Raw genomic sequence first — 24,043 nt, forward strand, 5'->3', positions numbered from 1 at the left:
GGAGTTCATAATCTAAGAATCTGAAGGTGCATTTCTGTGTTAAATGCAGAAATTATTATTGAAACAAAGACCTCACCTTTAAATGAGAGTATAAAGTACTGCAGTGACTTTTGCCCAACTGTTCTGTATTCACACTGGTCATTTGTCACTAGACATTGGTCAACCTTAAGCCAAATAGTATCCTGTCGAAACAATGCCTGATTATTTTCCAACTTTTTGAGGTAAACATTGCTATTGTTCTGCTTTTTGGTTACAAGAGAAGGAGTTTTTGGTTACAAGAGAAAGTAACACATTAGTAATTTCCATTCCTAAAAAAGTTAATCAAGACTGGGTGCGGTGGCTCACGCCTGTAATTCCAGCACTTTGGGAGTCCCCGGTGGGTGGATCATGAGGTCAGGAGTTTCAGACCACACTGAACAACATGGTGAAACCCCGTCTCTACTAAAAATACAAAAATTAGCTGGGCATGGTGGCACATGCCTGTAATTCCAGCTGTATTCAGGAGGCTGAGGCAGCAGAATCGTTTGAACCCAGGAGGCGGAGGTCGCAGTGAGCCGAGATTGCGCCACTGCACTCCAGCCTGGACGACAGAGCAATACTCTGTCTCAAAAAAAAAAAAAAAAAAATTAATCGGTGTTTTTTTTATGGAAAGAAAAATATTATGAGTCTGTTGTAAATCCTTAAATGGTGTAAAAATAGATAAAATTAGGTATTTACTGTGCTCTTAGTGATTCTTTTCCTCTCTCTCTCCATGTATAGAGATAAAATGAGAAAAAATATATTTGGATGTGCATATATACTATACATAAACTATCAAAACTTGGTTTATAATTTTACATTCTATCACGGACATCCTTCTTGAAAGCCTTCGTTTTGTATAGGTCTGTGTTTTAAATTTTGATAGTTATTACCAATAAATCCTCTGAATATTATAGCCTATTCAAAATAGCTGTTTCTTACAGGAAATGGATATATGTGTGTGTGTATACATATGTGTAAATATATATATTTATGTAATATACATATTGTATATATGTATATTATACATATATGTATAATATATTGTAATATATTATAAATACATATATATGTATTTACAAGGAGTCAGTCTCTTTTGTGGAAGTAAACATTACTTGGTCAGATAAGATTATTATGCTAAAGGAAGGTAGATAATTTTGTGAATGTAATTTGCATTTCTAAATGTGGTTATTATTATTATTATTATCTCTCAACAGGGCCCATTTGGAGGCCAGCGCTGAGAAGTGGAACAGGTTGCTGATGTCTTTAGAAGAACTGATCAAATGGCTGAATATGAAAGATGAAGAGCTTAAGAAACAAATGCCTATTGGAGGAGATATTCCAGCCTTACAGCTCCAGTATGACCATTGTAAGGTAAGTGGATAACCTATAGTGAGTCGCTTAATTCAAATTCTAGTGAGGTAGATATTTGAAATAAAATTATAGATAAGTGTTAGAGTTGAACCAATTATCACAGGATTCCCCCCACCACCACCGTCTGCTTTTAATTGTCAGTAGACATTTAAAGTGCATACATCGTTTCCATTTGTATTATCTTCACATTTAATTAAATTTTTTTCAAACACTACCAGTATCTAAAGTATAATATTGCTTTTAGCTTATTATGAAGTTTATCTAAATTTCTAATAGGTTTTAGAATCATAATACATTGAGGTTTTGTTTGTTTGTTTGTTTGTTTGTTTTTTTGTTTGTTTGTTTTACCAAGTTTCACTCTTGTTGCCCAGGCTGGAGTACAATGGCATGATCTCGGCTCACTGCAGCCTCCACCTCCTGGGTTCAAGTGATTCTTCTGCCTCAGCCTCCCAAGTAGCTGGGACTACAGGTGCCTGCCATCACACCCAACTAACTTTGTTTTTTTTTGTTTTTTGTTTTTTGTCTTTTTGTTTTTTTTAAGACGGAGTCTTGCTCTGTCACCCAGGTTGGAGTGCAGTGGCATGATCACAGCTCACTGCAACCTCTGCCTCCCAGGTTCAAGTGATTCTCCTGCCTCAGCCTCCCGAGTAGCTGGGACCACAGGTGCCTGCCACCACACTCAGCTAATTTTGTATTTTGTGTTTTTTTTTTAGATGGAGTCTCGCTCTGTTGCCCAGGCTGGAGTGCAGTGGCATGATCTTGGCCCACTGCAACCTTCACCTCCTGGGTCCAAGCGATTCTCCTGCCTCAGCCTCCCAAGTAGCTGGGACTACAGGCGCATGCCACCATGCCCAGCTAATTTTTGTATTTTTACTAGGGACGGGATTTCACCATGTTGGTCAGGCTGGTCTCGAACTCCTGACCTCAGGTGATCTGTCTGTCTCGGCCTCCCAAAGTGCTGAGATTACAGGCATGAGCCATCTCACCCGACCTGAGAAAATTTTTAAACTACAAAGTAACTTAATCTTAAATTCAAAAGTCATCGTGTCATGAGGAATTACAAACTATCTTGTTTACGTTTAATAAAAGTTAAAAATAAGGACTTGTAGTAAAAAAAAAAAAAAAAAAGTAATGCAGATGAAGACCATACTGTTTAAAATCATTTTATGTGTTTTACTTTTCTGAGCCAAGCCCTTTCTTTGATTACATTTTTATACTGCTCAAATTTCTGTTCCTATGCAAATCTATACTTTTACTCTGATTAGCCAAAAGATATGCTGAAATGTTATCAACTGACACATTAATCCTTAGATCCTTGTGTGATTAAATTTGTGCCTTGTTCACTTTCCATTGATTTCCTTAATATCTCTTTATGCCCATTTTCTTGTATATACATATCATCTTTATTTTATTGTATTTTTTATTTCTCCCATGTAATGAAAGTTCTCATTCTAAATCTGGTCATTTTAAGGTGACATTATGATTCTATTTCCATTTTAAAAATGACAAACACGAATGCACACATCTCCTAAAGGAAAATGTCATTTATGTAATAAGTTGCTTTAATACAAAATGATAAGACCCTGAAATTTATTTATTTGATTTTTGAACCCTTGTGGCTAGATTATCAAAATTACCATTTGGGTGTATTTTTTTTCTTTCTACTCGAAGCAGAAATATGATAGAGAAATAGCTCCAAGATAAGAAAAAGGAAAACACTGTTGATGTATGATATGCAAGATAATAATAATAATAGAAGATTTAAAATGACCGATTTAAGGAAATCACATTCTCTCCTAACTTTTTCTAACTTTTGCTTCTATTAATTATTCATACAGTAGTCCCTTTTTGTGGGTTACAGTATTAGGGATGAAACAGAATAACAAAAAGCTCTTCTAATAGATGTGCTCTGTAAGGAATACAAGCTGCTTATGGCCATATGCTAATAGTGTTTACTGAAATCCAAATCTTGAGGTATTAAATGATTTTCCTCTTCTGGCCTTAGCACATAAAGTACGTATCGGCCTCTCAGTCTGTCCTGGCTGTATTTTGGCCTCCCTCCCAGCAAGGTAACCTGGATTTAGATTGTGTTTTGCTCTATCTTAGAGCACTGCAGGCAGTTGCTCTGCTTCAGTCCTTGAGACCTAAGCCTTTAGGTAATGAAGATAATACTGATAATGATGGTAATACAATTGGTTCATTTATTCAGCAAGTATTTATTGAGTGCCTAATACAAACCAGCATATTCTGGTCACTGGTGACTCAATAATGAACAAAACCAGGTTCTTACCTGATTGTGAGAGATGGACACTAGGCAAATAGGCAATAAATATATATGTCCTATGGTAATAAGAAAAATAAAGCAAGGTCAAGAAGATAGAGGAGGATGTGGGATTATAGGCCAAGGTGCTATTTTATATGGAGAAGGTCAGGAAAGTGTCACAAATTGGGTGATTTTTGAACAGAGACCTGGAGTGATGTAGTAAGCACTTAGCAACCCCTCTTGGAAGCAGAACATTTAGGGAAAGGAGGCAGAGAGCACAAAGACCACAGAGCCTGCAATGTTTGGGGCATATTTGAGGAATAGCTGGGAGACCAATATGTTTGAAAAAATTTAGCCAAACATAGTAGATAGGAGATGAAGCTGGGGTGGCAGGTGGGAGAAAGGGATTCAGATCATTTAGGTCCTTGAATATTCTTTCTTAAGGACTTTGGATTTTACTCAATGAGAGAGGAAGCCATGGAAGATGTAGGTATCTATAGTGCTGTGATCTAATATTATGTAATAATATAGGTAAATTATGAAGAGTAGAATATAGAGGAGTTCAGCACTATTTCAGTAACCCAAGTGGTGGTGAATTGGAAAAGGGTATAGCCGGAGAGATGATGAAGAGTAACTGCTTTCTGAAGACATTTGGAAAGAATCAACAAAATTTGCTGATGGATTGGATGTGTGGAATGTGAGAAGAAGAGCCAAAGATGTCAGAAGTCAAAGATTTTTGGACAAAATAAATGGAAAATGGAAGTACCTTTTAGAGAGATAAGAAAACTGCTGGAGGAGCAGTCTGGGAAGGAAATGTAAGAGCTTGATGTTTGACATGTTAAGCTTATAGATGTTTAAGCTGTTGGATATATAAATCTGAAGTTAGAAGAAAGATCAGGATTAGAGATCAAAATTGTCAGCCTGTATATCAGCCCTGGCATTGGATGAGATCACCTATAGGGAGAGATTGTATGTGATTGTACCAAGGGAAAAAAAAGTATTCCAAGAAATGAGCCCTGAGAAGCCACAACTTCAGAGGTTGGGAAAATGAGGAAACTGAGAAGGAGGAGCCAGAAGGCTAGAAGAACCAAGAGAGAACAGAGTCCAGGATGCCAAAGAAGGAAAGTGTGTTATGAAGGAGGGCGTGATCACAAGGATCAAATATTGCTGAGAGGTTAAATAAGATGAGGACAGAAAATTAATCATCTCAATACCATCTTGTTGACCTTGGACAAGAGGTGTTACAGTGGCACGATGGAGTTGGAAGCATGATTGGAGTAGATTCAAAAGAGAATATGAACAAAAGTACAGAAAACCATTTTAAGGACTTTTACAACAAAGGTAACAGAAAAATCAGATAGTAGCTGAAGAAAGAATGTAGGGTCAAGTAGTGGTTTTGTAACTCATTGCTGAGTAGTGAATTATGAAATAATATATTAATATTATTTTCTTATTCAGCATGTTTTATGCTGGTAAGAATGATTCTGTGAAGTGGGAAGAATCAGTGATGCAGGAGAGAGGATACCAGCTTAAACAGTGACAGGATGCAATCCATTGCACAAGTGGAGCAGTGGGTCTTAGGTCTGTCTGACTCCAAATATATCATCATCCATTTAAAACCTACTTACCGAGTAACTTTTATGTCCTAGCACCATTCTAAGCACTGGAGATATATCCTCACATTTTTGGTTTTGTTTTTACTTGAGTCTGTTCCCTCTTTTTTGCTCTGTCACTTTCCTAGCTTAGTTTATGAAAGAATATGAAGCCACCTTTTTCACCCTTTTTCTTTAGCTGCCTTCCGAAAATGGACAATAAAGAAATGAATATTAACATTATTCTCAAGAACTAATATTTTAGTGTATAATGCTAGCTTTCTGCTAAATTAGTACTCGGTATAGATTAGCTGAATAAATTGATTCACAGAGTTTATAGAAAAAACCCTCCAGTTATCTGCTTCCTCTAGAACATGATACAGTACAGAAAGGTGTGCTGGGTTTGGGGTAAGCATTCTTTGTAGGTCATTGCTGAAGTCACAGGGCTGGAGGATTCCATGATTCCTTCCAGGGTAGCCATCATGTATTAATAATTATGTTAATTGTCATCATGTTTGACATTACCCCTACAGAAAAGAAAAACTCAAGGGAAGAAATAAAAGCTTAAAAGATGAATTTTCTGGCTGGGCACGGTGGCTCACACCTGTAATCTTAGCACTTTGGGAGGCCGAGGCAGGTGGATCACGAGGTCAAGAGATCGAGACCTTCCTGGCCAACATGGTGAAACCCCGCCTCTACCAAAAATACAAAAATTAGCTGGGCACAGTGGCGTGCGCCTGTAGTCCCAGCTATTTGGGAGGCTGAAGCAGGAGAATTGCTGGAACCCAGGAGGCAGAGGTTGCAGTGAGCCAAGATCGCGCCACTGCACTCCAACCTGGCGACACAGTGAGACTCCGTCTCAAAAAAACAAACAAACAAAAAAACCCAAAAACATGAATTTTTCATATTTTCTTTATAGGTTGTGACATTTGCTGTTGCTTTGTGAGTAAAGGTTTGAAAGTCCAGTGTCACATTTTTTAATGTGAGACACAAGATCTGTAATGTAGATAATCTACTGTGAACTGTGTGTGGCCATGAGTTTTAGGGTGCACTGGAGGCAGGTAAGGAGGGTTGTTGGCTCCTCATAGGTGTGATAATTTGGGTTAGAGGTGTGAGTGAGGTACTGGTAGTAGAAGAGGCACTGAGCTAGAATGAGAATACTTTTATTTAAAGGCTGGCTCTGTCACTGATGACCTGGGTGACCCTGAAAAAGTCATTTGACTTACCCAAGCTTCAGTGTATGGAAATAAGTAGTGTCTTAGTTCCTTTGGGCTGCAGTAACAAAATACTATAAACTGGGTGGCTTATAAACAACAGAAATTTATTTCTTACAGTTCTGAAGTCGGAGAAGTTCAAGATCAGTGCACTAGTAGATTTGGTGTCTGGTAAGGGCCCACTGTCTGGTTCATGGATGATGTCATCTCACTGTGTCCTCCCATAGTGGAAGGTAGTCTTTTATATGATACTGATCCCACTGATGACACCTCCTCACTCATGCCCTAATCACCTTCCAAAGACCCACCTCCCAATACCATCACTATGGGAGTTAGGATTTCAACCTGTAAATTTTGGTGACACATAGACATTCAAACTGTAGCAAGTAGTTCCATTTCTACACAGAATTGTTCTGACAATCAAATGAAATAGTGGAAATGAAGGTAATTTAGGAAAAGTAAAGTGCTGAAGGGCAGTATATAATTTTATTTAATTATGTATATTCTGTCAAAAGCAACCTTCTTTACCAATTGCCAAGAGTGATGTTTTAAAATTACATTACTATAAATATTATATAAAATATATATAATTAACATTAATTCATACTGATATAAATCTACATTATTACAATTAGGGCTAATGATTATGCATTTGTAGATTGAGAGCAATATTTGAAGAAGTGTGGTACCTACCTGTAATTATTTATCTTACTGAACATCATCAGTCATAATTATTGAATAGTCTAAGCATAGTTTAACCTTAGCCTTGCATCCAAGAATTCCCTTCCTAAGAGTTTATTTAATAGTTTTTGGCCAGTGTTCGAACATAAACATAAGTCTCTAACTTATCCTGAGTCTCTTCTTAAAATCAAAATCTCTTATGGGTGTGTAAGAGATTGCTCTATATTTCAGGGCAGGTTTTTTTTTAAGTCCTCGAAAATGTCCTTTTTCTCTGCTGTTATATTCTATTGATCAGGAAAAGTCTTTATTTAGTGTATATGCATGTATAATTTAGAATTGTCAATTACTGGACTGAAAGGACCCTAAGAAATAAGAGTCTAGTCCTCTTATTTACGGTAGAGGAACATGAGAGGCACAGTGTAGTTTAAGGAAACCTGAGTTTTCATCCCTCCTTCCCTCTCTTACTTTCATTTACTTACTATATGCCTGGTAGTTTATTTTATTTTTTAAGGAAAAATAGCTTTATTTTTAAAAGAAATCAATTCTCTATTTAAAGCATACATGAGACAGCATCTTTCAGTTAGTCCTAAACTTGATTACGTATTCTCATTATAATATTCCAATGACATTCTGGAAATACATTTCAAGTATGTCATCATATACTTATTGGTAAATATCAAACAAAGCTACTGACTGTGAGGGAAAATTTTCAGTAATTTTTTTACCTACCCAGAGATACTCATCCCACTGTATATCTGGGATTTTTCTGAACATTTACAAATTTTAACAAAATTCTTTTTTTTTCCATTGCGTGCATCAATATGCTAAATTCTCCACTACAATCCAGGTAAAATACTGATAGTGTGTGAAAACCAGTGTATTTTCTAATACTGCCCATGATAGACAGAGTGAAATTACAGCATAAAGAGTAGCCAGGAACCTATACTGTAAACATTATTTGGCTCCAAGTATCTTGCAACAAAGAGCTGCTAATAGGACTATACATAGCACATAGAACACAGCAATCCTGGATTGTAGTATGCCTGTAAAACCCTTTAAAGCATTTTTTCTCAACCTTTTTATCATTACCCTCCTTTTCAATTACAAAAATTAAATTCAAATTAAATTAAACAGCTTTAACTATAAATTTCTTCCTAATGAGAGAAATTAATACAAAAGATTTTTTTGGGTAGGATGATTTTGGAAGGTCACAATCCATATCTAAGATTTTTTTTTCACCCCAGGAACCAATTTTTGTTCCCAGTTGAGAATGTAAGGGTTAAAGTTGATGAAATAAATTAAATAGCTTTTAACATTATTAGAGAGAAAAAAACCTAATGGGTAACAATGGAGGTTGAGATAGTTGACTTCTAGACCATCTCTGTTCCATACTTGCTGTATGATCAGGGAAGAAATCATGTCTCTTTATTTTCTTGTTTGGGAGAACACAGGAATAGCATAAAACCTAATAGCTTGGAAAAATCACTTAATCTCACTGGACTTAGTGAGGCTATTAATTGAAAGAATTGGTGTAGATCAGTTGTTTTCAATTCTGGCTGCACTTTCCTAGGGCATATAAAAGATATCAATGCTCAGTTATATTTACCCAGACCAATTAAGCCAGTCTCTGGAGGACATGGGCTCAAACTATAGTGTAAATCAGAATCATCTGATGGGCTTGTTAAGCCACAGATTGGTAGGCCTCACTTTCAGAGCTTCTGATTGAGCAGGTTTTGGGGGGGCCTGCAAATGTGCATTATCAAGTTCTCAGGTAATGTTATGCTATTAGTCTATTGACCACACTTTGAGAACTGCTGGACTAGACATTTGTGTAAGAGTGAATGTGTGTGTGTGTGTGGTGTGTGTCCCCAGGTGAATTCTAATCTCAAAACTATTCGTATAGAAAATTTCAATAAGGTTCTTTTAAGTTCTAGGATACTCAGATTTTAATATAATAAGAGTTGTTAAACATCAAGATGGCTTATAAAAAGGAGACCTATGGACAAATATCAACTTCTTGGTCAATTTTCATTAAAAACTCGTTTCTTAAAGCCTTTTATGGTATTTTTTTGAAAATTAACTTTTTTTTTTTAGCTGCATATATGGGTCTTTACTTCACTTTTCAGTAAAGATAACTTATTTGGTTATCAGTGTCTGATCATTTGATAAGACCAATGGAAGGTTTGGATAGTAGCCAGCTGTTTTTGAATTGCTTGAAGAGAATCTTGTAAATTTGTAGTCCAGAGGTAATTCCGTGATTGCTTCAATACTTGGAATTGCAATAGTGCTGTAAGTACTGATTCTTTTACAAGACTATGTATAAACCAAGAAGTCTTCTGTATTTTCCAGTCCCAAAACTGAATCGATAAAAAAGAGTGCCATTTTTTAGATAAAGTGTTTAGAGGCTTTGCCTTTGGCCTCTCATATTTTCCTTTCATCTCTAGAGGCTCTGACTCCTCGGGCCTCTGACTCCTCATGCCTTTATCCGCTCTGAGTTCTTCTAGGATCTAAGACACCAGAGAGGTCTTGGTATAGAAAAAAACACAGTCCCTGTTTACATGAAATTTACATTCAAGGGAGATCCTCTGCTTATCCTTAAACTTAGAGTTCCTGTTCTCTGTGTTTTGAGAAATCATTTCCCAAAAGGTTATGGCTGAGCTGTGAACTGCACATTGTTATCCCAAATCTCAGGTTGTCTTTGCCCAGTCATCCACTTCTGTAACCCCCAACTTTTCTCCGTTGGTGTTTTAGTCTATCTTTTGCTGCTATAACAGAATGCCAGAGACTGAGTCATTTATAAAGAATAGAGATTTATTTGGCTCACACTTCTGGAGGCTGGGCTCACAGTTCCAGAGGCGGGGAAGTTCAAATCAAGGGCTGGTATCTGATGAGGGTCTTCCTGCTGTGTCACCCAATGGTGGAAAGCACAAAGGCAAGAGAGTGTTCATGACAGAGAGGAGATGGAAGCTGAACTTATCCTTTGAGCCCACTCCCTCTATAACTAACCCACTCCCACTGTGATAATGACGTTTGTCCATTCATGAAGGTCAAACCCTCATGACCTAATCACCGCTTAAAGGCTGCTCCTCTTAATATCAGCACAGTGTCACTTAAATTTCATCTTGAGTTTTGGAGGGGACATTCAAACCATAGCACTTTGTTACAATTCAGGCAAGCTTTTAGTTCATGTGCTCATTTATTTCCAATCTCTTCTTTAAGGGAATATAGAACTCTTTTCAATTATAACATTATGATGTAGCTTTAAACCGAACATAAAATAACTTTTAAGACCAATTTTTTCAGATATGTTTTAGCTTACTGAAATAAAGTTGCTTCTCTTTCCATTTAGTCTTGTCTATTATTATAAATTCTGTTAGTATTTTTTCTGATCTTCTACTTTTTAGGTCTTTTCCTTTTTGTAATAAAGTTAAAAAATCTTTTTAGCTACAAAGAACTCTTGTCTTACAGCTCAAAAGTACATAATTAGAATCAATCAAGATCAACCCTCAGATGGCTTGATACTAATATTAGCCAAGATTTTTTATTCCCTAAAAGTTCCCATAGAAAGAAGGGGACCTTGTACTTGATTTCTAATTCATTCTGTAATCTTAAGGTAATAGTTTGAATTACTTTATTTCAAGCAACACAATACTGATTAATTTGACGTAAACTCTCACTGCTAATTTAAGATGTCTAAAGAATATCAGATGGAATTTTGTGAAGAGACAAAGAACTTAACACTAATTTAATTATTCTAAAATGTATGATCTCATAAATGCAAGTTTTGAATGCTGCTATATACAGCCTTTATTTAGGGGTTGATGTATAGAAACTCATGTATTCTGAGTCTTCCGATTCCTAACTATCTTTATATATTCTAGTCCTTTATATGTACATAAATGATTTAATGACTCCTTTTCATAGTTACTCTTTGATAATAGTGGTGCCAATCATTTCATTCCCCATCCATCCATCCATCCACCCACCCACCTATCCACACTATTCACCAAATGCCTTAATGTTAAAGTTGATGCTTCTGTACGAAGAGCAATAAGGTATAACCTCTGCACCTCAGTGATACATTTTAATAATTCCTATTACTAAAATCCCTGTGCTTGTGGTTTTTTGGCTGTATCCAGAGGGAATACTTTACATTTAAATGTTTAGGTGATGGCTCTGAGATTTCCCCTTAGAATGGGGATATAAAGCAATGCTTTAAAGCATCTCCTATGTTCAAACACCTAGCAGTTATAGATCAGATATAAAAAACAGAAAACCAAACATGGCATTGTGGGCTCCAAAACCTGACAATCATTCTACAGGCCAGAAACAAAGCAGAAAAGCAAACTATCTAGTGATGTTGATGCTGCTGGAAAAATGTAGCAGACCCTAGTGATGAGCAGGCAGGAAGCCCCATAGCAAAGACTCAGCTCAAAACCCTTCTCTTACACACGGAAATGAGTGATTCACAGATTGGCATCCTTTCCTTCCGTAGTGTAAATGCCCCAGGCACTGCTATTATGAAACATCAGTGTATTGTTGATCCTTAATTAAATGTGCATACTTTCTTGGGTGTTTTAATCAGTGTCTCAGAACATTGATGTATTTTCAGCAACATCAATAATAAATACTTTGTTCAGTGCTTCAACAATACATAAACATTTGAGACCTGGGGCCTAGCACATAGTAAACACTCAGTAAAAGGTGGGTGATATCTTTTCCCATAATTGTCGGGAGTCTTTTCTGGTAGTTTTGATCATTTTTATTTTGTTTAAAACTATATAGGCTACATGAGCAGTTTTAACTAAATAAAACTGTATTAGTACCTGTTATTTACCACCTAGTATAACCCAACAGAACTAGCTTTCAATTACTATCTAGATTAACCTGTCGAATTAGACAAGGGTCACCCTCCAGTCTTTGCAAGTATCAGTTTGGTAAACAGCACAATCATATTATTTATTTCATGTAAGTACATGTTTAATTCCCTCAAATGTTAAAATAAATTGCTACTTAAAAAATATATAGTGCTTTAAGGACTGTTTTAAAATAAATGGATAGGCCGGGCACTGTGGCTCACACCTGTAATCCCAGCACTTTGGGAAGCCGAGGTGGGTGGATCACTTGAGGCCAGGAGTTCAAGACTAGGCTGGCCAGCATGGTGAAACCTCATCTCTGCTAAAAATATAAAAATTAGTCAGGCGTGGTGGTGGGTGCCTATAATCTCAGCTACTTGGGAGGCTGAGGCAGGAGAATTGCTTGAACCCAGGGGGCAGAGGTTGCAATGAGCCGAGAACGCACCACTGCACTCCGGCCTGGCAACAGATTGAGACTCCCGTCTCAAAAAAAAAAAAAAAAAAACAAACAAAAAAAAAAAACAAAAAACTAACTAACTTACTAAATAAATAATAAAATAAATGGGTAAAGTTGAATCTTCCCATCTAATGACTTAAATCAAATTTTTAGTTTCATTTTTGAAGTTTTGAAGAAGCTGAGGTCACTTATATGCAACTTCCCTTTCAAGAATGTGAGCTTATCATTCAGTCAACAATTACCTATAATGCACCTACAATGTATATAGCGTTCATAATGTTATGGATTTACTCTAGTCAAAACTCTCGAGTGGATAAAATTGCCGATGCAGATTTTACTGTTCAGTTTGCACTTCATTTTCATAACAATGTAAATATTAACTGATGTAGGAGCAATTATCAGAGCTCTAATACCCTTTCTCCAATAGAATGCATATTTGTTGTTAGAAAAGCAAATCTAGAATAATTGAAAGTGCATGATTCAGGTATAATTTCTTGTTTGTGTGTTCTTTCTCTCAGGGCTACTCTGGCCTTTGCTTAACCCAGTTTATTTCCTATATTCAAGCTTTATTATACAAGACTCAGAACATATCTGGCCTTAAGCTGAATTGCCAAGAAACATTAGCAAACTTGCTCATTAAAATAACAAATTCTAACATTGTCTTTAAAACAACAACACCCTACTGTTAAATTTAGGCTGTGTGTGTGTGTGTGTGCGTGTGTGCGCACGTAGGTGTGGTAGAATTTTTTTTCCCCTACTAATCGGAGACTCTGCCTGCAATTCTGTAATTTTGAGGTCTTGCTGTGTTAGAAGGTTGCCTACAGTGGGAAACTTGTCTTTTTCTGAAATTAAAAAAAATTATTTTCCAAGTTCCTCTCCAACCTTTGCTAATCTATGTTGACTTACTCCTTATTAAACGCTCAGCTCTCTAAGGCCCATTAGTCAAGCTTTTACTTGTGTGCAGTCCTGAAGCAGCAGTTCTGTCAGTGAGCCCGCACCTACCTGCCACACCCCATTTAGTTGTCTGCACCTGGACTTGTCTCCTAATCATAATATGTAATATTGCAACTTTACCCCAAAGGGCCATAGAATATCCATGTTTAGAGGGAGAGGTGAGACAGCCTAATAGGTGTCACTCTCTGGTGGTAAAATTAAGAGTGGATCACAAATGTAGGGAAGAAACAGAGGCCTGTAAAACCAATGAACCCTTTTAAAAACAATCATTTTACTGCCTCTGCACATATTTAGCCCAGAGATAATTTATTTTATCTAGCAGTTCATATATTCACTCGGGTTGAAACTTAGATATTGTACTTGATGTTTGCTGCATACTTTGCTAGGTGCCAAGCATGCATGAGTTTGTAAGACTATTTTTGCAATCATGGAGCTCACTTCACTGTCTAACAGTGATGCAGGCTTGAAAACAAGTAACTACAGTAGATATTAAAAGTGCTGTAATACAGGCATGGACACACAGCCAAGGAGACACGAATCACGATTATTTGTGCTTGGGAAGATTGGGAAAGGCTCCACAGAGCAAGATGCTTTTGAGCTGAAAGACGCCTTGGAATAAGTAAGAAATCACTAAAGGGTGTTACCAAAATGCTTTAGGGAGGAAATTCTCCAAATTAGCCATGGCATGTTTTGGGAATATGCAATAGAGTAAGGGGTGCTGCTTACCTCCTTTTGTGATGATACTTAGAATAAGGCTGAAAGAAGAAAATACAAGTTCAGTACCTAATCCAGTGCCACATTAGAATAGGTACTAATTGAGGATCCCTTAGCTGAAATATTTGGGACCAAAAGTATTTAGATTTCAGATTTTTTCATATTTTCGAATATTTGCATTACACTTACCAGGTGACCATCCCTAATCAAAAAATCTGAAATTCAAAATGCTCCTAAGAGCATTTCCTTTGAGTAACATGTTGACGCTCAGAAATGTTTGGATTTTGGTGTATTTTAGATTTTGGATTAGAGATACTCAACCTGTATTGCATATATTAGCTGGATGAAGGAATACATTTATGTGTGCATGTATTTTAAAGAGTACAGGGGGCCGGGTGCGGTGGCTCATGCCTGTAATCTTAGCACTTTGGGAGGCTGATGCAAGTGGATCACTGAGGTCAGGAGTTCAAGACCAGCCTGACCAACGTGGTGAAACCCCATCTCTACTACTAAAAAAAAATCAAAAAAATCAGCTGGGTGTGGTGGTGTATACCTGTAATCCCAGCTACGTGGGAGGCTGAGGCAGGAGAATCGCTTGAACCTGGGAGGTGGAGGTTGCAGTGAGCCAAGATCACAGCATTGTACTCCAGCCTGGGCAACAAGAGCGAAACTCTGTCTCAAAAAAAAAGCAGGGTGCAGTGGCTCACGCCTGTAATCCCAGCACTTTGGGAGGCTGAGGTGGGTGGATCACCTGAGGTCAGGAATTCTAGACCAGCCTGTCCAACATGGAGAAACCCCGTCTCTACTAAAAATACAAAGTTTGCCAGGCGTGGTGGCACATGCCTGTAATCCCAGCTACTCAGGAGGCTGAGGCAGGAGAATCGCTTGAACCTGGGAGGAGGAAGTTGCGGTAAGCCGAGATTGTGCCATTGCACTCCAGCCTGGGAAAAAAGAGTGAAACTCCATCTCAAAAAAAAAAAAAAAAAAGAGAGTACAGGGAAGGATACTATTTTATTACTATGAAAAGCAAAAGAATTTCTGTCTCATTTTTAATATTGATATTTAGTATTCTGATTCAGGTATTATTTTTTATGTCACTGGGGTGGAACCAAAATGAATTTTGTATATTAACTGCTCATTGAGGGATGTTAACCAAAACTTTCAAGGCACTATGTAGGAGATTTTTTTTTTAATTTTGTCTGCATACCAATGGAAGGTAAGCCTGTTTTCTGTCTCTTTTTTCATGTAGTTTTATTAGTGCTATCAAATTTAATGAGTGCTCTGCCCTTTTTTGATGTCATTCTGTAATGACTTCAGATCCATATATGCTGATTTAGCTTTGAAAGCAAGTTGGGAAAAAAGTAAATTACATTCTAGCAGATTTGTCTCATGTTTGCGTCATTTATTTTTTTCTGCTTATATTCTCCAGTAAGCAGTTAACTGCTTTTTTGAAACCAAAAGCTAAAGAAGCCTGCTGTACCAGCAATACCTCTATTTGTTATAGTTCAGCTGCCCTGCATTTAGGGCCAGCTTCTCAGGTGTCCCATGCAGTCACACAGGGCTCTGCTCTTACAAGGTTTCTGCACTTGGCTTAATGTTCTTCTGCTGCCATCTTGAGATTCTTAGTAATATTTGGACAAGGGGCCCTGTTACACTGAGGTCTGCAATCACATAGCCAGACCTGCTTGCATTGCAAAGAACATTAACGTATATATTCTGAAACATGTAACACAATATTGAATGCCTCTTAAAACTTGCTTCAAGCGTCTTTCCATCTCCTTAGGTAAGGAAGCCATCCTGAGCCCCACTCTGAGTTACATGCCCCTTGTTGTAATTTGTGATGTCTCTGTTTGTTAGTGTTGGCTGAGCTTTGACTTAGGGGTTCATTCCAAGACCTCACCTTTCCTGCTGACTTATTAACTGTTCCTCGGACTCTGCTTGACTTCTAGAACACCACACTCTCCTGATGTTTTTCTTACCTCACTGGTAGCTCTTTCTCAGTTTCCCTTCCTGGTTCCTCCTTCTCTCCCCTGTCTCCTAAAATTGGGATGTGTCACTTGTCAGGCCATGTCACCTTCTCTATATTCACTCCTTCTTGGGTTTAAAAATGCCATCTATATGCCAAGCACTCCCAAAGATATGTCCGTTTACATGTCATCTCTACTTGAGTGTGTAATAAATACCTCACACTTAATATGACCAAACTGACTTCCTGAATTGGCCCCTATAACATGTTCTACCCAGTGTTCCGCATTTCAATTGGTAGGAATATTATTTCAGTAGCTTAGGTAACAAATAATAATCACCTTCAATCCTGTCTTTCATTTTCAGTCTGTTAGGAAATCCTGTGGTTCTCTGTTCAAAATATAGAATCTGAATCTACCACCTGTCACACTCCTCTGTCTCTGGAAGTATCAGTCCAGCAACCAGAGTGTTCCTATTAAAATAAATCAAACTCTGTAGGGGCTTCCTGACTTATTCAGAGGAAAAGCCACAGTTCTCGGAATGGTCTACAAGGCCCTACCTGATCTGACCTACCCCCTACTCACACCTTGCTCATTTCCTCTTGCTGTTTTTTCTCTGACACACTGGTTTCGGCCACACTGGTCCCTTGCTGAGCTTTCGGTCACAGTGCCAGGCTGTCTGCTCTGCCCAAAATGCCCCTGCTTTACTCAACTTCTCTACTTGAACTGCAGCTCCCTCTGAGCACTCCTCTCTCTCTCTCTCTCTGTCTCTCTCTCTCCCCCCGACCCCTCAGCCTTTTCTACTTCTTTCTTTTTCTATAGCATTTATCAGAATCTAATGCAATGACTTATTTTATATGTCTTTTTTTTTAATGCCTGGTACTCTGGATGCTCGATAAAAGTTGAATGTTGACTGAAAGAACTATACCCAAAGGGAACATGTCCTTTGGTGTGAATGTTCCTTTTGTGTCTTTATTTCTCAATAATTCTTTCTTATTCATTTGTGTTCTAAAGAATATTACATTTTGAAAATATTCCTACTTAAAATAGCCAAATCTTTAATAAAGGTAATAGCTGACATAGAAGTGTAAGCAATAATTTTCTCTCAAGAGCTAGAAATCATTTGTTACATGACGTATTTGAAATGTAAGCAAATTAAATAATACAATTGCACTTTATGCCTTGATATTGTAGTCAGTTCAGAGGTTATCTTTTCTCTGTCTTAATATTCTCTGTCTTAATACTGCCTAAATTGTTCAACTCAAGAATGGGAAAGATTTTTACATAAGGGAAAATGAGTTGGCATACCTTTAATTGTTGAGATAACTTTTAAAATATAGCTTATTTTTTTTAGCTGTATGTGCTGGATATTGCTAGATTCTTCCAGTGTTCGTGCTTCTGTCTGTTGTAGGAATTTGATACCTTTGAATGCTAGATGAGTTGAGATTCTTAACAAACGCAGGGAGAAGCTTAAACATATGGAGTCTCTCATTCAGTGACTATGTTGTCATGCGTTATATTTTATAAATAAATCTAGCCCCAGGTCATTGAAGCAAAATATAAAGGGAAAGTTTTATGATTGTTACAGATATAAAAAATGGGCTTCTAAAACACATTTGTAATTCTTAATAATGCTGTTCTTTGAAAGTAGTAATTTATTCAATGCTAAATGAGCTCAGTTCTAGTGGGCATTCCTTTCTTAAAAGTATACTTTTTAATTTCGAAAATAATAACGTATTACAGAGTTTATAAAATAAGGAATAAAAATATGGCCATAATTTTATCACCATAACAACCCTTTTCATTTTGCATTATTTCCTTTTTGCATGTTTACCTTTTGCATAGTTTTACTTGGGTGCAGAGTTTTTATGTCATCTTTTTCACTTAGATACATGTCATGCCTATTTCTTCACGTTGCTATGTGGTCATTATCACAATAACTTTTCAAGGTTGCATAATGGCCTCTAGTGTGGCCATATCATAGAACCTAAGTATATTCCAGGTGTTGGAGATTTAAGTTTCTTTCAATTTTTAAAAAATCATAAATAATGTTATAATGAACACTTTTGTGTTCATAGCTTTTCTGGATCATTTTCTTAGGATATATTCCCAAAGGTGAAATTCCTGTTTCACACAATATGACCATAGTAATGACTTTTGATATATATTGCCAGCCTACTTTCCCAAATGATCAAACCAATTTTTTGCCTCCAGCAATGTGTGAAAGTGAAGCTTTACCATACCCTGGCCTGTGATTTCTCATTTTGTTCTATTTTTAGTGATCCTTGTATGGTTAGCAGTAAAATACTAGTACTTCATAGATGTATAGAAATTTAGAAAACAATTTTGGAATATCAGACACCTGAGTCAAGGTTCTCCCACAAAGAGGAAGAGGGGAACTGGTTTGATGTTTGGTTAGTCATGCCTAGAAGGATAGGAGAAAAGCTCTCCATGGTTTGTTAAACACATTAGTTGAAGAAATTTATATTTATACGAAATTAGTGTGTGTGATGTCATCTAGCTGACCATTTATACCTCCTTAGAGAATTGCTTTGCCCTTTTATTCTGGAACAAATTGGTTCACAAAAAAAAACACTACATTTATTTCTTTGCTTTCTAAGAATCTAAACTGATATAAGAGTCTTGCAACACAGTTTTCTGCTTATGAAACATTTTGGCTTCATCTTGGAGAATCACATAATTCCATTTTTTTCTTTTCTTTTTTTTTTTTTTTTTTTGAGACGGAGTCTCGCCCTGTTGCCCAGGCTGGAGTGCAATGGCTCCATCTCAGCTCACTGCAACCTCTGCCTTCTGGGTTCAAATGACTCTCCTGCCCCAACCTCCCGAGTAGCTAGGATTACAGGTGCCTGCCACCACACCCAGCTAATTTTTGTATTTTTAGTAGAGACGGGGATTTCACCATGTTGGCCAGGCTGGTCTCAAACTCCTGACCTTGTGATCCGCCCGCCTCAGCCTCTCAAAGTGCTGGGATTACAGGCATGAGCCACTGCGCCCAGCCTGAGCCACCACACCCAGCCCATTTTTTTCATAATTAAATAATTTATCCCTTAGAAGAGTTAAGTCGTCTACTTTCAGATGTTCCTGCAAACAGAGGGCTTTGTTCTGGCATTGGTCAACCAAAGCTCTAGGTAAAATGGCTAGAACCTTCCTCTACAAGTAAGAGTGAACAGAGGCTTTGGAAAGAAATTCAGTCTGGGACAAGAGCTGAGAAACATGGTAGAATTTTAGATTAGCATCATTTTAATAGTAATGGGCTGGGTGTGGTGCTCACACCTGTAATCCCAGTGCTTTGGGAGGAAGAGTCAAGAGGATCACTTGAGGCCAGGAGTTCAAGACTGGCCTGGTCAACAGAGCAAGACCCTGTCCCTACAAAAAAAAAAAAAATTAATTAGCCTGGTATGGTGGCATGCAACTGTAGTTCAGCTACTTAAGAGGCTGAGGCAGAAGGATCACTTGAGCCCTGGAGTTCAAGGCTGCAGTGAGCTTTGATGGCGTACCAGCCTGGGCAACAGAGTGAGACCCTGTCTCTTAAAAAAAGTAATTTTTTATTCTACAGCACTGAATAGTTTCAAAATATCTTTTCATTCACTGTCTCACCAGTGAAGTTAGTAAAATGAGAGAGATGATTAACACGCAGAGAATTTAAGGGACAAACCCAAGTAAGGGCTCATGGGCACAGGGTGAGTAAGGGTGTGCCTGTGTGGTATGGACTGGATGGTACCTAAGGCTTTGGCTGCAAATCTGTGTCTGGTTTGCAAAGAGGCCATGGTGAGGGAGTGTGGTGAATGCTAGATCCCCGTGAGGGAAGGCTGCAGCTCATGCTGGTGGTGCAGGTGGCATTGGAGCCGGATCCCTAAAGGGTCAAAAGGGGTGACCCCTGTGGATTTCTTTGACTTTCACCAGTGAGGGTCAATGAGATTGTTAAGAAAGCGAAACAACACAGATGTTGTCTTGAGATAATAATGTCTTCTATGGGGGCTGGAAGGGGAAGACTACTTCCTTTTCCTACTGTGGAGTTGCTCCATGCTGCTTTCTTCCAGAGACCTACTTTGTATGAAATACTCCCATTTCTCAGGTGTTTTCCTTCCTTGATCCCCTCTAACAATGGCCTCCTGAGGTTCCACATTTTCTTTTATGCCAGTTTATTCATTTTTTCATTCATTAATCCAAAGGATATACTGAGTGCTGGAATCTAATGAGAAGGAGCACAGCTATTGAAAATTTGAAGCAAGGCCAGGCTCAGTGGCTCATGCCTGTGATCACAGCACTTTGGGAGGCCAAGGCGGGCAGATCACCTGAGGTCGGGAGTTCGAGACCAGCCATGACCATGGAGAAACCCTGTCTCTACTAAAAATACAAAAAATTAGCTGGGCGTGGTGGCGCCTGCCTGTAATCCCAGCTACTCAGGAGGCTGAGGCAGGAGAATCGCTTGAACCCGGGAGATGGAGGTTCTGGTGAGCCGAGATGGCGCCATTGCACTCAAGGCTGGGCAACAAGAACGAAACTCCGCCTCAAAAAAAAGAAAGAAAATTTGAAGCAAAAGCCTTCTGAATTGCAAAGACCATGAGGAGGAAATAGCTTGGCATGTTCTCGGAACAGAAATAAGGACTTTGAAGCTAGAAATGAGGGTGTATTAGGAGATGACATCAGAGAGCAGGGAGGGTCCAGACCTTGGTAGGAAGTTTAGAATTTATTGTAAGTGCAACAGGAAGCCATGGGAAGATTTTCAACAGAAGACAGGATCTGATTTATCTATCATGTTAATTTTGTAATTTAGAAAATTTTAAGAAAAGTGCGTGTTAGCAAAGTTTGGTGCTTGATACATGGACAATTTGGATAATGGCTTTAGATTGAAGAAAGGTTAGGAAACAGTTGCTATTTAAAGAAGGAGGGTGACCCCAGGATTTAGTTCACACCCACATGTTTGCTTTTCTCTGTTCTTAGCTCAGTCCATATGACCAACTGCTAGTTTAGGACAGAAGGGGTTCACAGGGATTACCCTCTTCCCTCCAGCTCTCTTAGACCCCGTTTTCTTATTAAAAGATTTGCAGGATCCCGTCTCTGTCAGTGATGTCAGCAACCCAGCCATTATGGTGAGCTGATGCCATGCTCATGAAGAAAATGAAGAGCAGCTGATTGACTTCCGAGTATTTCTACCCTAAGCCACGCCAATCACTTCTTTATACCATCTTACCTTTTAAACCCTTGTCTTTCTCACTAAGTTATAGCAGGTGGGGAGAAATGTTCCAAGACCATTAAAGGAGGATAATTGGGAATCTCTCTATAGACATTTAAAGTTGAATAAGCAGCAATTTATTCGGCTGTCTGGTGCTCAGAGGCACACCAGTAGCATCCAAGAGCACCCTGAGTTCGAAGGAGTCGGAGAGGTGAGACAGGAGGAAGGGTGTCTTCAATAAAGTGAATTCGGGCTCTTGGAAATTGTGTTGAGAATGGAAACTGTGATTTTTAGTAGCTACATTCTGATATTTACAATCAGGTCTTTATCAATCTGCCATTTCAGGGCTTCACTTAGTTTAAGTAAGTATGTGGAAGGTACACAATCGGAAAAGCCGTGAGAGAATACATTACCTTAAATGTGTTTATTCTATTTGTTTTCTTGAGTTGCTTTCCACCTTATTACCTTTAAGCTAGTTACAATTTTTTTTTCAACACACAGCTCATGTGTAGTTGAGAAGGTTGACCTCCCTCCCTCCTGTGTGTATTTATTCATAATGAGGCTCCTCGGTACCCCATGTGTACCTCTTTCAAAGATTTGTGGCACTTAACCACGTTCTGAGCTAGTATTGTTCTCTCTTCCTCTTTAGACTATAAGTTTCTTAAAGATTGGGTTTATAGCTGATTGTTGCCTTCTCTTATGCCTAGCATATTTTTATATATTGTGTATATTTGTACTTTAAAATTTTTATTTTGGTGGAAATCTTTGTTGGAAAATCTGTTATACACTTTAATGCCTCCTAAGGATGGGAGAAAATTTGAATGTTTTCATTTGGACACAAGATAATCATTGTGCTCTCCAGTTGTTATTTTTGACTCTTGAGGTATTTGGGATTATATCTCCTTCTACTAAACACCTCAGAGCATACAACTTCTAAAACATGATTTCAGTATTTCCTTTGTTGCTGTTGTTGTTGTTTTGAGACAGTGTCTTGCTCCATCGCCCAGGCTGGAATGCAGTGGCACCATCATAGCTCACTGTAGCCTCAAACTCCTGGAGCCAAGCAGTCCTGCCTCAGCCTCCTGAGTAGCTGAGACTACAGGTCCATGCCACAATGACTGGCTAATTTTTGTTGTTGTTATTGAGATGGGGTGTAGCTATGTTGCCCAGGCTGGTGTCAAATTTCTGGTGTCAAATTTCTGGCCTCAAGCAATCCTCCTGCCTTGGCCTCCCAAAGTGCTGGGATTACAGTTATAAGCCACCACAGCCAGCCTCAGTTTTCCTTTTTGAAACTATTTTGTATCTTCCTACTTGTTCTAACTGTGCTGGTCTACTGCTGGGAGGCCAAAACTTCACTTTATACAGTTTGTCTGGGAGGGGAATTGAAGGTCTTTTCACGTATCTACTACAGGCTGAGCATCCTTTGTGTAAAATTCTTGGGATCAGAAGTGTTTCAAAATTCAGAGTTTTTGGGATTTTGGAATATTTGTGTATCCATAATGAGATATCTTGTGAATGAGACCCAAGTGTAAACATGAAATTCATTTGTTTCAGATATACCTTAGACACATAGCCTGAAGGTAATTTTATACAATACTTAAATAATTTCATGCACTAAAGTTTGTATACATTTGAACCATCAGAAAGCAAGAGTATCAGGTGTGGAATAATTTCAGCACTCAAGTTTCAGATTTTGGAATATTTCAGATTTGGGATTTTCAGATTAGGGATGCTCAACCTGTAGAATGCAAAATACATAAGCTTTGTGACAGGTTGTCATGTAAGAGCACTTTTAGCTCAATGGTCAAGCCTCGAGTCAGCAAGTAGCCAGATGTCTGCTGCATAGAGATGTATGTGGTTGCTAGGTGTCTCTCCCATCAACCACAAGGACTCTTTCTCTAACTTCCGTGATAGAAAACATTTTAACAGAAGCAATCACCCTCATTCTTCACTCACTCAGCTCTGACAGCACTAATCTCTAAGGTAGGCATGCACTTGCCTCAGAGCCTTTGCACTTTCCATTTTCTCTGCCTAGATTGCTCTTTTGCCAGATATTCTCATGGCTCGCCCCCTCACTTCCCTCCAGTTTTTTTTTTTTTTTTTAAATATCGCTATCTTTCAGATGCCTTCCCTGACGACTTACACAAAATATTACCAACCCTCATCTTCAACCCACCATCTCTCTCCCACTTATCCTGTGTGGTAGATTTTTATAATAATGAATCATGCCTCCCTGTGTCCACACTCCTATGCAGAGGGAAATTTTTGCTCTTGTCATCAAAAGATAAAGCGCATTTTTCCATTCTCTTGAATCTGTTCTGGCTTCATGACATGCTTCAAACAATAGAATGTGACACCGTGATGTGCAAACTCTAGAGCTTTGCTGTCTAACATAGGAACGCTTAGACATATGTAACCATTTGTATTTAAATCACAATTAGATAAAATTTAAAATTTAGTTCCTCAGCTGTACTAGTCATATTTCAGATACTAAATAACCATATGTGACTAGCAGGTACCATATTGGAGAGCAATTAGAGATGACATAGGGGGAAACTGAGGTACCCCAGGCAATAGGCAGTGATGATTTCCAGACATGTGAGTGAGGCTGTTTTGTCCCGCCCTCCCCATCCAAGCTGCAGGATGACTATAACCTCACTAGTAATCCCAGGTGGTACCAGCCAAAGAACAGGTCAAATTGCCAACCCACAGAATCATGAAAAATAATTGTCATTGTTTTAAGCTATAAGTTTTATATA

General features: G+C 38.2%; 1 protein-coding gene across 9 annotated transcripts in view; it reads left to right on the plus strand.

Annotated features, from left to right (window-relative positions):
• Nucleotides 1-24,043, plus strand: part of UTRN (utrophin) — a 573,989-nt gene that overhangs the window by 420,261 nt on the left and 129,685 nt on the right. For all 9 annotated transcript variants that reach the window (XM_063724628.1, NM_001372253.1, XM_024247835.3 and 6 more), the window contains 1 exon segment: nt 1,236-1,392. In XM_063724628.1, the coding sequence (XP_063580698.1) occupies nt 1,236-1,392 (157 nt within the window).

This window comes from Pongo abelii, chromosome 5 (assembly GCF_028885655.2).
Source record: "Pongo abelii isolate AG06213 chromosome 5, NHGRI_mPonAbe1-v2.0_pri, whole genome shotgun sequence".
Classification (NCBI taxonomy): domain Eukaryota; kingdom Metazoa; phylum Chordata; class Mammalia; order Primates; family Hominidae; genus Pongo; species Pongo abelii.